This window comes from Stegodyphus dumicola, chromosome X1 (genome assembly GCF_044657685.1).
Source record: "Stegodyphus dumicola isolate Sdum_Otavi_A_Nest chromosome X1, ASM4465768v1".
Taxonomy (NCBI): Eukaryota; Metazoa; Arthropoda; class Arachnida; order Araneae; family Eresidae; genus Stegodyphus; species Stegodyphus dumicola.
In genome coordinates this window covers 76,845,254-76,868,983 of record NC_140780.1, presented here as the reverse complement: position 1 = coordinate 76,868,983, position 23,730 = coordinate 76,845,254, and the positions used below count along the sequence as shown (strand labels likewise).

Here is a 23,730-nt window from a genome sequence, read left to right as displayed (position 1 = left end):
TACGATTTTTACAAAACTTGGTATACTGGCATAATTTGAGTCGTAGAATCGAAATTCGGAAAAAAAAAAAAAAAAAAAAAAAAAAAACATTGGTATGTTATTTCAGAAAAAGTCCGATTTTGTGTCAAAATACCTATGTTAGAATAGTGCTATATATAAATCTATTATATATCCTAAGTCGCGCTTTCGAGACATGAAGAACGCAATTTGAATTTCGTGAATCGCCCCAGTAGAACGGGAGATATAGTACTGTCCCGTTTCTTTTCTTTTTTTTTTTTTTTTTCAGTGTACAAGTGGATAAAGATCTTTTGGTAACATAACTTTTTTCACTTTGTGAGTTGAATTTTAGGCCGTTGATGGTAGGTTCTGCAATGATAACAGAAGACATGGGACGAAAAATTAGCCGAATCAGTCTGAAAGCTCAATATAGCTTTGAAAAGCTCTCACTAAGGCATCTGCTTGCCTAAGCTCAGGCATAACCTTTTTGAAAGCTAGTAAGAGAATATGCTTGTTATGCTTGTCTACCGCATGGTCGCAGGAGATGTCAATCAAACATTTTAGAGTGGAGGAGAAAATATCTTCCGTGTCAACGCTCTCAGCTGAGGTGACTGCTGGGGTTACAGCTTTTGTTTTTGCTGTAACAGGCAGTGTTGGATATCTGGAATCACGTACGAGCTTTTTAGTTTCATTCCCTACCGCCGCTGCATAACTCAGCGGATTAACACCACTGAGGCGAGCATGCGTGGGACGTATTGGAACGGCGTTTGCCGAGGGAGTCGAAGGGCCCTGAGTTGGAGCTGCCGGGGCAACGGCCCCATCCTTAGATATGGTTTTCTTGCCACGGGTCCGTTTATTTTCTAGGAAACGTGGACAAGATCTATAGTTAGCTGGATGATCGTCTCCACAGTTGCAACAAGTAGCAGGAATATCCATAGGCTTGGTACATTCCGTGGCTCAAATCATATCACACAACGGATTGATAAGGCGCAGACTTCCAATGAATGGAAGAAACACTGACACCGAAAGCATTGAATAGGGCCCTTACGGCCGCGATAACGCTCAATGCTGACCTCTGTGCCCCCCCACATGTCATGGACAGCAAACAGATGGTCAATGAAGGGGTGAAGGAGTACTTGTAAATATACAAGTGGCATTGGATCTTTGGAGCGTGGCTGAGTCAGCCGAACGCACTGATGCACTTTAGAGCCCTTCGACTGCATCTTTAACGTCATCGACTTCAGTTTCAACCAGGAGGCTTCTAATTACAATTTTGATTGGCCGGTCCTGCTGTAGGTCTAAAGTCTTATACTGGGTGCCAGCATTTTTCATCCAGCGCGTAATCTTCCGGAATTCAAGTTCGGTTTGAATGAACAATTTTAGGTAGGGAATAGTGTGTCTGCTCTTAATATTCGGTGTAATCTCACGCAAAAATGACATTTACGTCTTCCACTACTTGACTGATTTCGCGTGAATATTATTTGATTCCTGCGGAGTGTGGAGACACTTCTCACATGCTCGCTAGAATCATTACTTGTTTCTCCTCTGTTTAACTCCTGGTTGCCAGGGGAAAAGAAAACCTCAGCTTTGGAATTTGGCTCTTTGTCAGTGTTCAACAATGACTCTTTTATTGCCTGGAACTTGTTTCTACTAGTTTTCACCTTTGAGCTTTGGCCAGTAGTAGGCCAGTTCTTTGACCTTTCAGTAGATGCTTTTGAAGTAGTAGATTTAGGGGCCATATTGGATACATTTACATTACTAACATTTGAAGTTACACTTTCACAGTCATTTACAATTTCAATATCGTTACTTAGGTCAATAATCAGAGGTTTACCTTGCTTCCTCGAAGATGGGGGAATAAATCTCTCGTTATCAATTTTCTGCCCTTTGCGCTTTCGCGCGGAATTTGGCTTACCAACAGAAGTACTCTGTTTAAGTCTTTCAAGTCCCGGTGCTTCTTTCTCTTTCAAATGAAGCTCTTTAGTTAATTTTCTTTCTTGATAACATTTAGAAAATCATCCTTGGTTGAGGGAAGATTGAATATCTGAACATCAAGGTCTATTTTAAAGATAAGAGTTTTATCAACACGGTCGAATTGCTCGAAGCCGGCGGCGTCCAGTGGCGTTGAGGCCCGCTTCATCCATCGCTTTTGTCGTTGTATCTCCTCATATTGTTGTTTCAGTTCGTAGAAGGTAGCAATTAATCCAGATTTGTCGTCACATTGCACAGGAGGAACTTCATCCTGTTTTTGATCTTTAATAACATCAGTTTTGAGCGAAATATGCATTGAAGTTTCGTTCAAATCACAAAATTCCGTCGAATTTGGCTGAGTCCGTCGAATTTGGCGTGTTTGGGACGCGTTCGACCTCGTTGGCGTCCATCCTCGGAATCCGTAATGTTCTCAAGTCTTAAGTTTGTTCAAAATTCCACAAGATGCGATGATATCGTATTTCATATTTTAACTGTAAAAATTAAAAGATTCTGTATTCAAAGGTACCTCAATCTGAAGTCAATAAAGAGCCTAATAATATGCTCTGTATTTTATCACGTATATACTTCTATTTAAAGGAAGAATAGATTTTAAAACTAATGATTAAATTCATAAATATATTCATGAGTTCCTTTACGCTACCTTCCTTAAAGAGATCGTTTTTAAGCTACGAGGGATTTTGTACCATCAGGAAAGGACAAACAGACAAAGTAGACAGATGTCTTGTTTTGGAATTGTGTTGCTACCGACATGGCAACAATCATGCAATTAAATCGTACGTAACAGGAATGTTTGTCTCGCGGAGTATTGGTTTGTCTATTTGAAGTTTGTTTAATATTTTTTGGCTTGTAGGCATCCAGGTTGCGGTTTGATGTAAAAATGTTTTTGACTAGTTCTTGCAATCAGCAGAAATACCGTATTTTTTTCGTTGGTTTTAATTTTTAAGTTGCATATTATTTTCTGTGATGGAACCTGATCAGTATAGAGAAGACTTAGACGTGAATGCTGGACGTTCAGTTACTGTTACGTCCAATTCGACAGGCTCTGAGTCAAAATCTAGCTCTTTAAACTCGAAACTTGAGCATGAATCTGCTGAAAGTCAAAGTTCTCGGTCTAAAGGATCACATTCACCCTCTAAATCTGTTTGTTCATCATCTTCAACTTCTTCCGAGAACATCCCACTTCAGGAATTAAAAGTATGTATTTACGCCCTCGTAGTATTGATCTTTATGTGATCGGTTTTACACTTGATCATCGAACAGGAGAATTATTATTTCGCAACCATGAAAAATCATAATCATCAGTGTATGATATATTTGTGAATTTGGTGACTGATCCTAACATGAATTGCGTATTTGTCATCTTTTAGTGTGCAGAAAGCGAGAAAGCAGAATGTTGTTTGTATTGTTATAGCGTGTAATGTTATACTTTTAATGTAAGAAGAATGATATGTTTTTGAAATTGAGCTCAAAGAATTTTCAGAAGTGAATTTTAACTGTAAAGTTCTTTAATAAATACATGAGGCAGAGTGCATCGGATGGATAGGCAGGCAATGATATAACCTTATATTGTGAAATTAACATAGTAGAATGTGGGAAAGAAGTTTTCTGCAATCTAGAATACAATAAAAATACTTTTTTCCGAGGTGGGAGCTGATCATTAGTCGAGTATTAAGACTGCTGAATGCTAGTAGTTTGACCTTTCGAATCAGCTGTCTGCAGAAAAATTTCGTGATTTTCCCCGTGTGTAACACGATTATGAGTACCAGTTTCTCTTAAAATTATTTATATGAAAGCATCCTTTCACTTTGGCGGATGCTTTGTTAGCATATATGCTTTGCTGTAATCATATCCAAATCCATTCTGTATAAATGAAAGAATGTAAGCTTCATTAGCATGTAATTTGAGCTGAATTTTCATATCTGCAAACACTATAGGCAGTGCATATAGTTAGGCTATCTAAAAAGAAGCTGAAGATCCGTATCATTTTTTTTTTTTTTTTTTTTTTTTACATTTTAGTCAAAGTTAATTTTCATTAAGTAACATTTCTAAGTGATTTGCCATATTTTAAATCTATTGCTTTTAGTTTCAAAGATTGGTACTACATTTTTTCTATATTGTATTTGTTAACTTTTTCATTTATATTGTATTATAATTTGAGTATGTGAAATCTGTTTATAAAAAGTGATATTTTAAATATAACGGTGATTTGTGATTGTGAATTTAAAAACTAATGTAGCTGTTAATTCATATTCTGTTTGTAACTTGTAAGTCTGATTTGTCAGCTTTTATAACTGTATAAACTGTATAAATCAATTATATAACTGTGTAAATCAATTATAGCGAATTTAGGCATAACTATGTTGCAGCATGCTACTGTCTTGGTTGCTGGAGTTTAAATGGACGAAGCATTGAGGAATGAAATTGAATGCACTAAAATGTCAGGCAATTTTGTATGAATATTTTATTGTACATTTGATAAGTGCAATACCAAATTTTCCTGTTTGCTTACTGCAGAAAATTTTACTTCCATGTAGTTTTCGTAACCTTCTTGTCTTTTCAGTCATTGAATAATTATAGTGGAAGCATCTCTTCTTTTGTGTAATGTGTAATTTAAAAAATTTTCATTAAACTCAGGCACAAAATGGGTCATACAATCTTTTAAAAAAATATAGTAGAAACAGAAGTAATAGAAATGAATCATAAAATTTTCATTTCAAATTTCACTCTACATAGTAATGTACTTCATACCTTGTATTTTTACTGAAGGTATGTTAAATGCAAACTTTGCCCTAATACTCATGAAGTTTGAAGATGGTAATGCCAGAGATACATTTTACCATGGGTAAAATTCATGATTAGCCGTCCGGCTGGTGTAGTGATTAGTGACCCTGCCTACCGTAGTGATGGGCCAGCGTTTAAATCCCAGAGAAGGCATGGTTGTAACTGTCTGCCCTTCACAGGAGGCAACAGTAGCCACCTACAAGGTGCTTCCATAATGAAATGGCCACTAGTTCCGGCCCTTGTAATGGTGCAAGGTACTATTAAATAAAGTGCCTGCTTATTAAAAAAAAAAACAAATCATGATTTTGTTATTCTGTTTTCATCTGTCTTTTGTTTTATTACCATATGGTAGTATTTGTAACACTGATTTTGAATTATTCTAACTTTGTTATGCTCATTTCTCATCCTGAACCCATGGAATTACTTTTGTTTAATGAAGAAGATTGCCAAAGAGGTTATGTTATTATGGATTATTTATTATCTGTTGCTTTTGTAGCCATGCCTCTAGATAGGACCAGATTAAGGATTTTAGAGGCCTTAAGCACTTCAAAGATTTTGGTACATCCACATACATTTTATGCAAGTTTTTTTGCCAGTTCTTTCTCTTTTGCTCTTTGGTTTAACTGCATCATATATTCTATGATTAAACATGTTACATTGTTTTAGTAAAATGTGTTCATATTTATCTGAAAAAAAAAAAAAAAAAAAAAAAAAGGCTGTTTCTAGGGGACCCACCAAGAAAGTTTATGAATAAGTGCCATAAGCTGTGAATTTTAAAATTAGACATAAAAGTAACCTTATTTTGGTGTAGATTTTAAAATCAATTTTGAGAGTAGTCAGACATAGTTCTCTATATCTCAGCAGTGGGAAAGAAAATTTCAGTAGTTGGAATAGCAAAATGATTTTATACAGTGAAGAATGAGTGGAGCAAAGCGAAAACGAATGTGACATAAATTGGATTTCTGTGAACCCTTTCAGATTAGCCCTCTGAGCAGCCAGGGTTTTCTCTAAGAAAGCACAAATTTCCCAAAACTTCTATCAAAACAAATGATTTTTTTTTACTTTAATGTAAAAACTCTTCTGGTATTTCATACCTACTTTTGTGTACTTTTGCTGTATCGCCTTAATTTCTTTGACATATTTTAATATGCAAGTATATATACGTTCTTACAGATATCACAAAAAATATTCTTGTCGCTTAGAGGGTTAACAAAAAAAAAATTTTTTTTTCTTTAGTTAACAACATTAATTTTTCAACACTTTTAAAATTCTAATATCTTAGCTTTTTTTATGCTTCATTATTATTTTCCATAACAGATCATGATACATTTCTTTTTGCTTTGTTCCACTCATTTCTTTAAATATAAAATCAATCGTTTAGCTCTTCTAATTGCTGAAATTTTCTTTTCCACTTTTGACCAAGTGGTAAAGTTGCTGAATACTGGTGTCTCGGTCCAGGTCTCAAATCTCAGCAAACAGGCGGTTGCGTGTCCCTTTTTATGGTTTTCCCCATTTTTAATGTATATGCAAGGCAGCTTTCTATAGAAAATCCTCCATGAAGGCATCCCTTCCCTAAGGTGCTAACTGCTTTGGGTACTTTTCCGTTTCGCCGGCGCAAGCCTTGCCAAGCAGACTTTGTTGGCAACAGCATACAGTATACACATAAAAAATGTTAACAAATGTTACGTCTAAGAATTTTTTATTTTGAAGGCATAAACATTTTAATATGGTTTAAAATTTTGTAAAAAGCCAATAAATAAAGACACTACATTTGTAAAAAGACATTAAGAATTTACTATGCTTTCATGGTTCAATATCCCGATTAGCCAGTTCATATCACATGACCCCAAGTGATCTCATCTCATGTAAACTACGCTACAAAAATCTAATTCTCTCAGCAATCACCTACATTAATTTAAAGTTAAATCTTAATTTGGAATGCAAGTTTAAATGCAAGAATTATTTCAATTCGTACGAATAGCTTGCTCGGAAATTATGTAAAACCGCAGTGCTTTACTTCGCTAGTACATTCTCATTAGAATTGATGAATTTAACCCTTGATTTTGCCTTTTCTATATTTTTGCCTTCCGGTGAGCGGTATGATTGCATCCTAATTGACTTAATTACCGCAAATGGCCTTAGGGCATAAAATTGATTTCTACAAATTCTATGTAATTGTATGCCAATATTGAAAGAAACAATCAGTCTGATAAGAAATTACTGCGACTTGTTTTGAAAATGAAGCGTAAAAGGTTACCAGTGAAGATATTCCGTTTGGCATCAGTTGTACCATTATTGGCAACTTTATCGTTTGCGCCGGCAAAACGGAAAAGTACCGTGCTTTGCTGTAATCAAATAAATCAAACCAAAATATACAGACTTATATTTGATTTTCGAAATTGATTTCAAAATATATGCCAAAATGAGGTTGCTTTTCTGTCTAATTTTAAAATCCAGATTTCTTTACCGTTAAATAAAGTCAAAAATATGGTATTTATTCATAAACCTTCTTGTTGGATATCCCAGAAACAGCCTTTTTTTTCAGATAAATATGAAAAATTTTACTAAAACACTGTTGCATTTTTTTTTTTTTTTTTTTTTTTCTCTATATGTGCATGTTGTCAAGGAAAAGTGCTGTCGAGTAAATGTCCTTGTCAGTTGAATGTCAGTCATCATTCCAGAGAACCCATTTGCAATGATCAATGGTCCACTGTCAACTTGCTTTGCACCACATTAACCGAGCAGTACGGTTTTGTGGGTCTGCCAAGTTGGAGCACATTCTGACAATTACCACTCACCTTCCACTTTTGAATCACATATGCCACTATCAATTTTGAGTAAAACCTGTTAAGGCTCAGCTGTTTCTATAATACCTGATGATTTTATCTTTTCCAAAATCAGATAACTCAGCAATTTTTGCCATCTTGCATGTGACTAATGGCAATGTTGATTCCTACATAATATTTAATGGTAGGGGACGTGATTTATATCAGGACCGCAGATTTCAGCATTTGCATGGGTGTCCAAATACTTATTGGTAGATGGTGTGTATAGGACAGCTGTATGAAGAATAGTAGCCTGAGCTCTTGATGCTCCATGGTGAAAAATCTGCACTTCTTAACTGAATTTGCAGGCATAATTTTCTGAGAAATCAATATGTAGAAGAGCTTCATTCAATTCAAAATTATTTTTGCACATTGTGTAGACAAAGAACTACTGATTAATGATAAAGACATGTTTTCTGAAACATAAAAATCAGCTCCAAACATTTCAGTTAACAATCTAATTGATCCTTTGTTTTTCTCTTTACATATCTTTTGAACGCATATTTTTTTTTTACCCGTAATAATTTTTTTCTGTCAGCTCTTTTCTTTTCCCCCATGAATATCAATTAGTGATATCAGTTTTGTTATCTACTTACTGCCACTCTTTTATCACCACAATGTGTGCAGTTATTATACCATCCATAGATTTTAGAATATAATTACTTTAAAATAATTTTTCTCTAATGCCTTTAAACTAATGAACTTTTGTGCTTTTAACATAAAATATAGAATATATGCTTTTAACATAAAATATAGAATACATACATGCACATGTATTCTTGTTCTTAGCACTAGGTGTAAAGGCATGGGAAGGATGAAATCTAGTAAATGTTGTTTAAGATATAGTCAAAAGTCGTTAATCCAGACACCCATAATCTGGAATGATCTATAATCCGGACCTCAAAGCTACAAACTTTCTGCGCATGCGCATATGCGTGTACGCATGCGCGTTATACATTTACACATGCGCGTTTAATGTATAACGGATGGTATAAGCTAAGCTAAAATTATCTAATTATCTATTTCAGTTATTGTTGCAGATTGCGTTGTTCCTTAATCTTCGAATTGGACCCGACTTATTATTTTTTGCACACTATTAGAGCAATTTTATAAAAAGTATGCTTGAACTTTCGATTATGTCAAATAGAATTTCCAATGCTGGAGCTGCCAAAGGATCAACAAAGGGAAAGCATGTTTCAATGTCCATCAAACAAAAAGTGGAATTGCTGCAAAAAATAGATAAAGTCTCCTTTGTTTCTCTAATGATTCCGAAATCTGTTTATCAATTTCATGCTGCTCTGCCGGGGGGGGGAAGGGGGACGTCGTGGCGCGCAATGAACTAGAAGTTGATCTGTCAGCATATCCTCATCTTCAGGGCAGATGGTTTTATTTTATTCGGCTTATAATTCCTCACTAAATGTAGTGTTTCATTTCGATGTACTCCGATATAATTTAAATGAATTTCCTCGTCATTATAAATATCACGAATACGCATCAAATAGTTTTCTGGTTGCAATTTTCTAATTTCGACTGTGCGTAATGTATGCTTTGTGCATGCACGCATTGAAAGAAATTTTTAGTAAAGTAAACAAATAAATATTAAGCCTTTTTTTTTTTTTTTTTTTTTGTAAATTTTGATACCCTTTAGATTGTAATTGCTCTTTATTTCATAAATTACAGTTGCATATTTTTAATTTTATAATTTCTGCATGCCATCTTACCAGATTTAAACTGATGATCTATAATCCGGAAAAATCGATAATCCGGAATCGCTGAAGTCCCGACGAGTCCAGATTAAAGACTTTTGACTGTACTAAAAAATCTGAATTTTCACTAAATATTTTTTTTTTTTTTTTTGTATAGATTTTTCTTTGTATCAGTCCAGGCAAATAACATTGGTTGATCTTTACATTATGGTAACTTGGCGTTTTTTTGGCGAAAATTTGGCGACCAACTCTCCTACAGCAACCCTCTATATTTTTTTTCCACCACCATTTTGTCTTCACGAAGTAAAGACATGTTTCTTTTCTTTTTATCTACTGAACACTTCTTCCAACAATCTACTAGCCGAATTACACTTATGCTAGAAATTTTATCTAACAAAACTGCTTAATCATGACAAATATTCACTGCAAAATTGGGAAAAAGTGCACAATACCATACTCCTTACGCGTTTTTCAAAATAACACATACACATAAACCATGTACATGCCGACTTATTTTTACTTAAAAAAACATCCCAGAATTGCACAAAAATGGCATTGCGCATACTCTTCACTATATCCATGTACACTGCTTTTTCTCATAAATTACAAAAATTTCACGAAAATACATGACAATTTTCTCAATCTTTAAACCCGGTAAAAAGAACATATATGAAATTACCTGATCGCGAAAAAGTATTTACCCTTTCCAAATATGAGCATTTCCACATATAAAATAAATAAAATATCCAAAAACTTTTACCTCTAAATCATCTATTACATTATACACGTCACCAACGAATTCATACCGCAAGCATTACAAATACTTAGTATCAAATATTTAAATTATTTCCATGCACGTTTACTTCAACTTAAACGTGTACCAAATTCCTACAAACATAAAATTCACAAAATAACTATCAGTTAATTAAAATATCACTAAACCATGTACACGTCGACTTATTTTTACTTAAAAAAACATCACAGAATTGCACAAAAATGGCATTGCGCACGCTCTTCACTATATCCATGTACACTGCTTTTTTCTCATAAATTAGAAAAATTTCACGAAAATACATGACAATTTTCTCAATCTTTAAACCCGGTAAAAAGAACATATATGAAATTACCTGATCGCGAAAAAGTATTTACCCTTTCCAAATATGAACATTTCCACATATAAAATAAATAAAATATCCAAAAACTTTTACCTCTAAATCATCTATTACATTATACACGTCACCAACGAATTCATACCGCAAGCATTACAAATACTTAGTATCAAATATTTAAATTATTTCCATGCACGTTTACTTCAACTTAAACGTATACCAAATTCCTACAAACATAAAATTCACAAAATAACTATCATTTAATTAAAATATCACTAAACCATGTACACGCCGACTTATTTTTACTTAAAAAAACATCCCAGAATTGCACACAAATGGCATTGCGCACACCCTTCACTATATCCATGTACACTGCTTTTTTCTCATAAATTAGAAAAATTTCATGAAAATACATGACAATTTTCTCAATCTTTAAACCCGGTAAAAAGAACATATATGAAATTACCTGATCGCGAAAAAGTATTTACCCTTTCCAAATATGAACATTTTCACATATAAAATAAATAAAATATCCAAAAACTTTTACCTCTAAATCATCTATTACATTATACACGTCACCAACGAATTCATACCGCAACCATTACAAATACTTATTGTCAGATATTTAAATTATTTCCATGCACGTTTACTTCAACTAAAACGTATGCCAAATTCCTACAAACATAAAATTCACAAAATAACTATCATTTAATTAAAATATAATTAAATTCAAAAACACTACTTATAATATAAATGAGCACATACATTAAATTAATACATACATAAATACCCATTTCGAATTCACTTTAGTAACGGCCATGGGATCCAAAAATTCACGAACACTGTTTCACACAACACAGAATAAAGCCAAATACAAAATTTCCAGATTTTATCCCGATTTCCCCCCTTTTCCGATTAAAGAACCGTAATTCGTCCATTAATATCACATGACATATCCCATGATCTCTCATTTCCCTCACACAAAATAATGCGTAATCGGAACTGAGTACTGCTCACATTATTACCAAAGTGCCAGGTAGTAACCTTTATCGCCTCCAAAATGTCGCCAAACTACCAGTTACCATATTGTATAGATCAACCATAACATTTCTCTCATTTCTCCTTCTTCTTTGTGCATTGTAGCCCTACAAATATCGTCACATTGTGACTTTTATCACTTGTCTGTCAGTAACTTCAGAACAAGTCCACGAACTTCATCATGGCAATGAGTGCAAGATTGTGCCTGTCGTTGGCAGGAGCCTTGAGCACCATACAGGTGGCAGTATGACTGTGCTCAGTTCCACCCCCAATTTTTCTTCTTAGGCTGCAAAGATCCTATACATTTACAGACATCCATGCTTTTTTCAGGATTCGAACCCAGGCCCTTCAATACGGCAGTCAGCGTTGCTAACCGTTATTTCGTTTTGGCGAGAATATCCTCACGTTGAAAATATTTTGAAAATAATTTTTGCTAAAGCCAAGCTCTTTTTATTACATGTAGGTCTAATAGTGCAATTTGATGCTGCAAGATGTGCACTTAGAAGATGGCATAAAAGTTTTTTTTTAATTATTATTTTGTTGGTTATTATCTCTTCAATTAATCTTTTCTTTTATTACTTATATTTTTGTATCTGTCTTGTAATGTTTATTAGAAAACATTATGTAAAAATAATTGATGTGGATGATTTCTAGTTATTTTTCCTTTAAAATATTTTTCTGTAGTAACTATGGTTTTGTTTTTGAAATTAGTTGCTCCTCTGGTACTTGATATTTGCCTCTTTCATTCATTTGTGCTCTGTTTTGCCTTTGCCCCTTTTCTTATGCATCTGGATCTGATGCTTTAGTTTTTCATTATCTTGCTGCAAGTTCAAGTTACCTTTAGCAGGTGTGCATCGATTTCTACAAACATTCTTGAATCCTCTTCCCCCCCAAAAAAAATCAACATTTTCTTTAGAAGAATTAGATTCAGTCTGTTCATTTTGAATTGGAGTTGTTTTTAAAACTGATGACTGAACTTTCTGCAAACAACATTCGGCTTGCTTTTCATGCCAGTACTTTCTTTGATACCTCTGACTTCTCACTGATAAGTCATTGATTTTTTTTATAATTTTTTTTCTTATAGACTAGAAAGAACTGTTTTAATAATTTGTAATATATGAAGTAAATATGAATTTATCAACATTATGAAGTTATTTTGTCCATTACATTTTCTGAAGTGATTACAAATATCATTGATTAAATATCATAATTAAAAATAATTTAGCTTTCTTTATTTTTGTTTTTGTCTTGTTTATATTTTTCTGAATTTTGTTTCAGCATTTTTCTGTAGGGCCATTGCTTTTCTGCTAGTGTTAAAGCCATCCTGGATGCTAAAATAATATTTATTAATGACAGAAAATAATGTCAAGTGTGTTAGCTTCTGTCAAATCAAAGCATTAAAAAAAAGGCTGGCTTGCATAATTTGTAATTTAAATAGTAATACAAATGTCTTCTAAAAGTATCTAATAAACAATATTTAATTTTTTTATGGCAGGCACTAGCTATTTTAGGCTTTGGCCACCACCAAGGTGAGAAACAGTGGCCCTTTTATTATAAGGGCACCTAATAGGTGGCCACCATTACCTACTTCTGAACTGACAGACAATTCACATCTATGTCTTCTCCGGGATTTGAACTGGGGCCCTTCATTATGGCAATAGCAGTTACTAATCACTTTCCCATCTGGGTAGCATATATTTAAATATAAAAGTGAAAAAGTACTGTTTCTAATATTAAGAATTTTAACAACAGACTTGAGAAAGGAAAAAAGTACTAACTCGTAGAAAGCTGATTCTTACCATTACTGCAATGCTTCTCAGCTGAAGGGAAAAAAATGGCTAGAAATATTTGCTTGACTGGTTTAACTATGTCACTGAGTATGTGCTGCATCTTTAGGTGGTTTACTAACAAATGATAAAATAAACTTCAGGTAATGGACTTGATACAGATTGGAAGACAAATTATTTTTATTGATCTGCTAAAGGAAAACAGTTCTGTAATTAATTTTTATCATGAATATAACATACTAGTAGCTTGTATTTAAAATAATTAAAACTTCTTTATTTGGAAAAAAAAAAAAAAAAAGGTTACAAAACAAACAGGTTGAATTGCAAAAGCATTGAAAGGAACAGCCATTTTGGCCTACAGTCCCATTTTTTTAAGATTTATATCTCAAATATTTCAGTTGATTTTTAATTGTAGAAATCTATTTATAGTCTTCTTCATTGCTCAAATAAAACTTTAAATATTGTTACGGATTTTGTATATATGTAAATGACTTTAGTAAAATTATATATAAAATTGTAGTATTTTTTATATAATGTAACATGAAATGATTGAAAGAGAAGAGGCTGCGCTAGAAAAATAAGATTACAGGGGCAAGTGTAACATAAAGGGGTATCTCGCTAAATTGGTAAGATATCCCCAAGCTGGCTATGGTTTTGGGTGCCAATTTTGTCGCCACGTTTGGCGTAAAATCTCCAAAAGTCGCCAAGCTTGGCAACCATTTAACAATATTTTGGTTGAGGGTCTTTATAACTAACTCATACACGAAAAATGGAAGAACACATCTGCTAAATCACAGTGCGGGCAAAAATGTATGTTGAGTGATTATGAGGGACAATCATTGAAGAGGAACGTCATGAAAAATAAGAGCTGCAAAAGTGACTGCTTCACTGAATGTCGCACTCGCAAACCCTGTCAGAACCAAAACAATATGAAGGGAGTATAATAACAGGCCAATAACAGGCCATTTTTGGGCAGGCTGCAATTAAAAGGCTACTCATTAGTGATTAAAATGCCTGTAAGAGGAGGAAATGGTATGAAAAATCGTAAAACCTTGACTGTGGAACGATGGAGGATAATGATTTGGTCATATGAGTCTTGCTTCACACTGTTTCTGACATATGGGCGAGTTTACATTTGGTGAATGCCATCACAAGCATATGATAGAGACTATTTGCTACCAAGAGTGAAACATGGCAGGGATTTGGTCATTGAGCAAGCATATCATGATATTCCATGGGACCCATCATTACTGTGCAAGGTCACAGTACTGCCAAGGATTATGTGACCATTTTGGCTGATCATGGCCATTCCATGGTATACATTTTGTTCCCCAATTGTGATGCTGTTTTCTAAGATGATAGATTTCCTGTTCACTCAGCTCACATCACCCAGGATTGGTTTTCTGAGCATGAGGGTGAACTTACATCTACCATGGCCACCGCAGTTACCAGATATTAATATTATTGAGCCTTTGTGGGCTATTTTGGAGAGAAATCTGCATGAGTACTATCCACTGGCATTATCGTTAACTGAACTTGACAATGTTTAGAGGAAGAATAGGGCAAGATTCCCCTACAAATCATACAAGACTTCTATTTATCCACTTTGAGGAGACTGCAAGCTTTTTTTAATGCCAACAGTTTTCCTACACCGTATTAGTCACAGCGACATGTTTTTATTTCAGTGTTTCCATATTTTTGTCCAACCTCTATGCATTACATGAGAGTGATGTTATATATCAAATTTATATAATCTGTGGTTTCAGGTTATCATAGTAGATCTGGAATATATCACTGTATAGGCATTATTGTATAAGTAATTTTGCTATTAAACTAATTTAGTTGTTTGTGTACTTAATAAAGTGTACTTACTTATTATCCCATAGACCATCAGAGTAGTGGAAATCTTACCAAAGTTGCACCTTATAATTATTATGTATCTTAAAAAATATCTTTTAAATATTGATAAGGGTCGAAAATGAATGCCACATCCGAGTAAAATTGAATCGCAGGTTAAGTGAACCATTAAGCTAGCCACTGATGTTGTAAAGAAAAGCTTCTAAATTGTTGAGAATAATGAACTTTGAAGGTAATCATTTCAATCATAATTATTTATTGAAGAAATTAATAAATAAACTGTATCTTATAAGGGACATGTCGTTATCTTGAATACCCTGATTTTATCCTCTCTGCAGTTATATAGTACTTTAAAAGCAGTACATATACGAGTGCTTGTGTACATATCTCGATAATGAGCCAGAAATCAGTTGCAAATTTCCTATATATTGTTTAAATTCATGTACTTCTCATGTTCTTCAAGTCTTCATGACAGTAATTACCTGAGAGGATTATAACTAAAAAGTCAGTGGTTTAAAGCCCTTGAAGATATTAGGTTTGATATATTAGAAGTCAGTTAATGTTCATTTGTTTTACATAATAATGTTATTTGTTAGCATTTTTTTTTTTCAGAATATTTTGGAAGAAATGTAAAATATGAGCTAAGGGATAGTGCGACATACAATAAGTTCACCTTAACTTCACACGTGTATTGGGGACTTAAAAGCAAAACATCTGTAAAAATGGAGCATGCACTTCTAGGAATAAGTGAGGAAATTGCATCTAAAAGTTTAAGAAATATAACATATTGTTTAAATTTGTTTGGTTATTAAAGCTTCTAGTGCTTAGCAGGATCATGGGGTTTGATTGAAAAAGTTTTCAAAACCCAAAGGATGCGAGTCTTTTTGTGTTATTTTTAACATCCCCCCAAATTCATTATTTTAAAATATTTAAATTTATTTTGCACATAATGAATGAAATAAACTTTTTATGTTATTAACTTAAAGAAATATGGAAATCAACTTTGTAAATTTCATTCTTCCTTATTATACATATTTTTGTAACAAATTAAAAAGGTAAAAAAATTGAGAACTTTACCTTTTAATTTTTCAGAAACGAAAAAAAAATCATCTCATACAGAGGTATTTTAAAAATTTGCTTTTGTACATTATTACTAAGCTTCCGAAAACTTTGAGATTTAGGAAACTGAACTAACATAAAAATTCTTGAGAACTTGAGATTTGATTTTCTTGCTTATGTCTGAGAAAACTTTGGATAACCATCTTTTGCTGCTTTCATCTAAACAGTGTTTTCTGAACTAGGCTTTTGAAAATTCGCTATTAATAATATCTCCTATAATTGTGCACAGTTTTAGTAAAATGAGTCTTAAAGTAACACACTTCTCTTGAATCGTAGTCAGGTAAGTCACACAGCTATTATAAATGTTTGAAATCTCTTTTCTTTTCTCAGATATTGAATTTAAAGAAGTAATTTTACTTTTACATAGGCCAAACGAGAACTTCATGTTCCTCACAGAAGTGATGAGCCTCCACTCCTGCCAGGGGAAAAAATTCCTGGAAATTCTCGTGGTATATAATTATTGCATTAATCTTTGTTTTTCAATTTTTGTTTGATTTTTTTTGTATTTAAAATTTACTTCAGCTGGCATGTTGGCATGGTGATTGGTGAGCTGGCTGTCAAATCCTTGGGCCTGGGTTTGAATCCCTGAGAAGGCATGGGTATTTTTAAGTGTATAGAGTCTTCGCAGCATAGGGGGCCTGAAAATAATTTGAGCTGAAAGTCCTCTAGAGAAGTTGGTGCAAGGGAAAGAGGGATATTAAGACTCCCAGACCCATCCCCCAGGGGTTCTTTATTAAAAGTGGGATGGATTTTTTTTTTTTTTTTTTTTTTTTTTTTTTTTTTGTAAGTATAATTTGATTGCCCAGGATACCCATGGCACATTCTGCCATTGTTCTCAGTGGTGAGATGACTGAGTGGCTTATGGCTTTATCTGATCCGAATGAATGTTTAACTAGCAAGGTGTCCAACCATTGGGGAGGTACTTTTTTTAATTTAACTTTTTGTGGGAAATACTTTTATTGATAAAGAATTTCTCATTTATTTAAGATATTGGTAAAAGCTGTAAAAGTTTCAAAAGTGATTTTCAATTAAGAATTTAAGTAAGTATTCTTGAATTTTAGTCAGACCTTTTTGACTTACGTTGAATGAACACACAAATTTACTTATATGAACAAGAACCCAATCAGGATTTATGTTGGAGTGCTCTTCAAAATGCCAAGTAAATGCTGAAAATGGTGTCTTTGATAGTTTTTTCAGAATCACTGTTTCTATAATTGGGTATGCTGGAATTTCCTGTAAAAACTGCAGAATGATAAAAGTAGTTTTAAGTATTGAACTTGTTATTTTAATGTTGCTTTTGACTGTCCGAAAAATGCAGGAAAGTTAGAAAAATAAGCCAGCATAACAACACTGATATGCAAAGTTATTTCTCTTTTATGGCCTCTCTTCATCATTTGTATGAAAAAATTCTCAAATGAGCATAAATAAACTGAATTTGTATTATTAATTAACATGAAATTTCATGAATTAACATGAAATTTTTGGGTTATTTTCTACCTTTTGTTTTCAAATAGCTAATAAAAATGCAACAGATGCAAAATTCGGTTGCTTTCTCATGCATTAAATTGTCCTAATACAGATTTAGTGTTTAAATGATTTGAACAATTTATGATATTTTGATATTGCTATATATACATTTTAAATAGTCTGAATTTTTTTGTTTTGTTTATATTAGTTCTTTTTCAAATTGAATGAAATTCAGTTATTTTTTAATCCACACTTTTTTTCCCAGCAGTAGTTATAATTTAGCTATATGAGAAGAATTAAAGCAATTTTTTTTAAACTGAACTTTCAAGCAGTTGAAATCTTGAATCGGTGGGTTATGATCACAGTTTAAAGCATATAGTGGTTAGGAATACTTGTTAAACAGTTATGTTTATTTCAAATCCAGGAAACTGAAGGATGTCCAATATCCTTGCCAGGATTCATACTCCAGATTTGCTTTTCAAGTACATCGTGAAGGTGTTAGTAAATTATGTAGAGATAGATATTTTAATTATTTGCTGCACAGCTGCTGCAATAATAACCTGAAATTGGATGAAACATAAATGTTGACCATGTACCAAAAAAAAAAAAAAAAAAAAAAAAAAGGTACAATATCTTCATGTGTGAAACATGTATTTATTAAGAACTCTAATGTTACAGTAGAAATTTAGATACATATTTGGTCACAAGAAAGCTAGGTACCACTAGTCACACAATGACATTTTCGAGTTCATCATAGAAGAATAGGACATCAAAGGAAGTGAAACCTTATAACTTCACAAAAATCACTAATTAAATTTCGATATCATGCTTAGAGAATGCTTCAGGACTTCATAACTTAAGGTAAATTGCCGTACTGAATTTACCATTAACTTCAATTCTGAATTTGCAAATTTTTCTTTCTCCTAGCTGTGTGTGCAACAAGGGCAAAATATCTTGATGGACGTATATGAAACAGGGTTATGAAAGTAAGTAATTATATGAAGGACTCCCTAGTAAAAACTATGGCACTGAATCAGTATGAGAAAAAAGTCACTAGACATGTCTTGCAGCCTTCATTTACATGTGCGATCATAACAGTAAAAGGGCTAAGTAAGAAGGAAGAGAGTGAGGTAAATTTCAAAACAGGTCTGTTTATAGATTTTATAGCCAGTATCCATTGTCACGTTTGAAATGGAATTTAGAGTGAAAAATGTGGGGGCTTGCCTTCCCATTCCCTCTGGCCAATGAAGAAAAAGAATATGCAAATGGCAGCTGTGAAAATTTCAGTTATTTATGTAGCACATCCTTGTAGAACCAATCCTACTGTGAATTCTTATTTTAATTTTGATTTGTAGATGTTATGTTAAACCTCTTATACATGGCTGGAATTATTAATATTGTTGAGGCATTGCCTTGCTTTGTATCCACTTTACTTTTAACTTTAGACACTTAAAATTTATATATGTATATGTAATATATTTGAAAATAAAGTTTTTCTTACTCTTTAAAACAGGGTTATCATTTTATTATATTTACTATCAACAGTTCAGTAACAACATACCTACAATTGTTTGAATCATGTATGCAGCATTTTTGCTATTGGCCATACATGTTAAATAGTTTCTTAACCTGCCAGCAATGAGCCAAAATAGAAGAGAATATTAAGATTTGATTCAAGAGTGCCTTAACAATCTAAAATTGGATAAAAATAAATTGTTGACTTACCCATGTATTACCTAAAAGGAAAGCATAATATCTTCACCTGTGAGACATGTATTTATTCAGAACTTTTATTGCTAGTAGAAATTTAGGTACATACAGTGGATGGACAAAAATATGGAAACACCTTGTGAAATGCATGTTTGAAAAGAAAGATTGATTTTAATGAAATATGTAGGTGGCGCTGGCGTTTTTGAGTACTGACGCCACCTATACAACTTCGTAAATGTGCTAAACAGTTCAGTTGTTGTCGGAGTACTGTTATGTGAGGTTGTCATTGCATTATGTCAGAGTTAACAGGCTTCGAACGTGGGCAAATTGTTGGAGCACGTATGGTAGGTGCTTCCGTAAGCAAGGTAGCCGAGGTGTTAAGTGTTTCAAGAGGTACTGTATCGAAGATTTATTCCGCATATTTGAAAAGCGGAAAAACATCATCTGCTAAATCACAGCGCGGACGAAAGTGTGTCCTGAGTGATCGTGACAGACGATCATTAAGGGCAATTGTGACGAAAAATAAGAAGACCACAGCTGCAAAAGTTACTGCTGAAATGAATGTTGTGTTGCCGAACCCTGTGAGTACCAAAACAATTAGAAGGGAGCTTCATAAACAGGGAATTGCTGGCCGTGCTGCACTTGAGAAGCCACTCATCAGTGATGCTAATGCCTGTAACAGGAAAAGGGGGTGTTTAAGTCATAAAGCCTGGACTATAGCGCAGTGGAAGCGAGTAATATGGTCTGACGAGTCTTCTTTCACATTGTTTCCCACTTCTGCCAAATTTATGTCTCGAGAATGCCATCTCAAGCCTATAATACAGACTGCTTGTTGCCAAGAGTGAAACATGGCAGGGGTTCTGTTATCGTTTGAGCAGCCATATCGTGGTTCTCTGCTAGCCCCATGATAACTGTGTCAGGGCACATGACTGCCAAGACTTATGTGAACATTTTGGCTGATCAAGTTCATCCCATGGTACAAACTTTGTTCCCCGATGGTGATGGTGTCTTCCAAGATGCCAAAGCCCCTGTTCTCACAGCTCACATTGTCCAGGACTGGTTTTCTGAACACGAGGATGAGTTGTCCCATCTCCCCTGGCCACCACAGTCACCAGACCTGAATATTATCGAACCTTTGTTGTCTACATTGGAACGGAAAGTGCGTTCTCGTTATCCACTGCCAACATCGTTATCTGAACTTGCCACCGTTTTGCAGGAAGAATGATATAATATTCCCTTGGCAAACATACAGGAACTGTATTTATTCATTCCGAGAAGACTGCAAGCTGTTTTGGATGCCAACGGGTTTCCTACACCATATTAAGCAAAGAAATATGTTTTTTTAAAGGTGTTTCCATATTTTTGACCAACCCCTGTATTTGGTAACTAGAAACCTTGGTAACACCAGTCATGCAGTCGCAAGTTCATTGTAAAAGGTGGAAGTGAAATCTTGAAACATTGCATAAGTCTGTAATTAAATTATAGTGTCATTCTTGCAGAATACTATAGAACTTAGTAGGAATGAAAAACGTCCAGCTATTTTTCACCAAAATGCACTGCTTGGTTAACCTCATGACTCGAAGCAAAATGACATAATGAATTTGTCACTGGATTCAGCTCTGAATGTATGATTTCTTTCATCCTAGCAGTGTATACAAGGAGGAAAAAAATGTCAAAATGATGGACAAAAATTAAACGTGTTCTTAGGTATCAAAATAAGTAATTATATGAAGAAGCATGAGGACTTGCTAATGAAAATTGTGGCAGCTAATCAGCATGGGAAGAAATTCATGGCATGGCTTGCAGCCTCCCTTTACATGTGCAATCATAACAGTAAAAGGCCTAAGTTAGAAGGAAGAGAGGGGACTTCAAAACAGGTCTGTTCATAGGCTTTTTATAGCCAATGTCCATTGTCACAGTCAGAATGGAATTCAGAGTAAAATATATGAGGGTTTGCCTTCAGATAAGGCACATGTTAAAGAGGGAGAAAGGCACATGTTAAAGAGGGAGAAAATGCCTCACATACTCCCACAAATTCTGGTAGTGATGAATTATCACCCACCACCTCTTAGTTTGGACATTTGTTGTATAGCCGTTAGGTTTATTTCAAACCGGGAAACCGAAGGATGTGCAGTGCCCTCACCAGGATTTGAATTCCCATTTTGTTGCTGCATGTGCTCTCCAGTTACACCAGGAAGGTACACACTAAGCAGAGAGTAAATATTAAATGAATTCTGTTAAATCTAGAGTTAGATGGGTGTGAGCAAAATTTTGGACTTATTTATTATTTTTATAGTTTTCAGCATTAAAAATATGCATATATGGAAAATTATATAATATTTTGCTGTATCATACTGTATGCTATGAATTGTGAAATGGAATATCATGGACTATGAAAAAAGAGGTGCTTTAGCTAATTATATTCACTGGTTAATATTGTAATACTTAAATTTCAGATTTTTCAACAAGCAAATATTTAGTTTATTACTTACATTTCTCAGAATCACTAAACATTATCATTGTATTGCCTTCCTAACTGGATTATTCTAGTAGTAATCCATATGGCATCTGAGAGAATGCAGGGAAAACTAATAAATTTATTCAACTTGTAATTTTTTTTTTTTGATTAGTATTGACTTTTTATATACTGAATATTTTTTTTTCTGCCCCTTTAAAGCCAGGGATGTTACATACTTGTGTCCCTTCACTGGACCAGTACGAGGCACACTTTTTGTTACAAATTACAAGCTCTATTTTCGCAGCACTGACAGAGTGGTGAGTATTGTTCTTACCATAATGTTTATTATAGCATCTAGGTAATAGTGTTATCATAGTTATCTCATTTGCTTTGAATTTGTGACAGTACTTAACAACGAACCATGCACCGAGTTTTATTTTTGATTGTAGGGCTGTAATGATTGTTTTATTCACTTAAGTGCAAAATCCTGATTGTTATAGTATTTGAAAATTTTGATTAAAATTTATTCACATTTTTGATAATTTCTATAAGCATTTTCTATAAGCATCAAACCTATTTAGCCCCCAAAATTTTATGTCGAAATTTTATGCACTACAACAGAAATATTTTAAAATCTTATGGTAATTACTAAAACACATTTTGTACAAGCCCATAATTAGGAGGAAAGTATTATTTTCGGATTTGAGTACTTGAACTTGCAGGTCTTTTATCTGTTGCATGGACTAGATGGGAGAGTTCTATCATTACCATAGTTTCAGCAGTTCTCTGAACCTGGGATTTACCAGATAGTGAGGTACACGATCAGAGTAAATTAAAAATGATTCCATCATACATGATTCAGATATAGTGATTTGAAAACTTAATTATGTATTTTAAGCTTACATTTTAGCATGTTTTTGCTTGAATTCAAAATTCAGCTGAAGATGATCAGTCTAAAATGAATTAAACCGATCCTAACGGAAACATATCTCTATGAAAGATAATAGAAGCAAATGCAAGAGAACTTTTTCATTCATGTTCATAAATGAATTTTGCTAAATTAAAGCTAGATTATAGCTATACTAGATTTCTTATACTACATAGACTATTTTTTTCATTGCACTGGACTTTTTGTGCTTTATTAAATTTTAAAATAGAGAATTTAATTCAATTAATTCTTTTTCTTCTAATATTTCTATTTTTTTTTTTTTAATGCAGCACTTAATTTTCCTGTTAACCCCTCTTTTTTTTCCTGATACTAGGAACCACCGTTTATTTTAGATGTGCCTTTGGGTGTCGTTAATCGCATTGAAAAAGTAGGGGGAGCGAGTAGCAGAGGAGAAAATTCATATGGTATTGAACTTTTTTGTAAAGACATGAGAAATCTTCGTTTTGCACACAAACAGGAGAATCATTCCAGAAGGGATGTATTTGAGAAGCTTCAACAGTATGCATTTCCAGTTTCTAATAAGCTGGTAATAATTTAAATTTTATTAATAAATGAATATATTTTTAGAAATGCTAAATATTTTTTTGAGCAGACTTCATTAAAATTTTGGATTATTTCAGCCACTTTTTGCTTTTGAATATCTTGGAAAATATGCTGTGAATGGATGGTCTGTATATGAACCTATTGCAGAATATAAGAGACAGGTGAGAACTTTATTATATAAAGATTATATATAAATATATATATTTTCAAAATAATAAATTCCAAAAGTAAATAAGTTAAATGGACTTTCAAATCAATAATCTAATACTAACACAGCTAATATTTAATTTAAATTAATTAATCAAATAATTTTAAGTATTAGAATTGGGAATAATATTTTTGGAAATGCATGGTGTAAAAAGTGAGGGAAAAACTTTTTTTTGGGCAAAGTA

At 33.5% G+C, this 23,730-nt stretch overlaps 1 protein-coding gene across 1 annotated transcript in view; it reads left to right on the top strand.

Moving 5' to 3' along the window:
• The first annotated feature begins 2,744 nt into the window (after window positions 1–2,744).
• Window positions 2,745–23,730, top strand: part of mtm (phosphatidylinositol-3-phosphate phosphatase) — a 56,585-nt gene continuing 35,599 nt past the window's right edge. Inside the window, exons 1-5 of the mRNA XM_035370648.2 lie at window positions 2,745–3,183; window positions 16,579–16,660; window positions 22,066–22,163; window positions 23,109–23,321; window positions 23,416–23,499. Coding sequence (XP_035226539.1) covers window positions 2,953–3,183; window positions 16,579–16,660; window positions 22,066–22,163; window positions 23,109–23,321; window positions 23,416–23,499 — 708 coding nt within the window. The 5' untranslated portion in view covers window positions 2,745–2,952. The remainder of the gene's footprint in view (window positions 3,184–16,578; window positions 16,661–22,065; window positions 22,164–23,108; window positions 23,322–23,415; window positions 23,500–23,730) is intronic.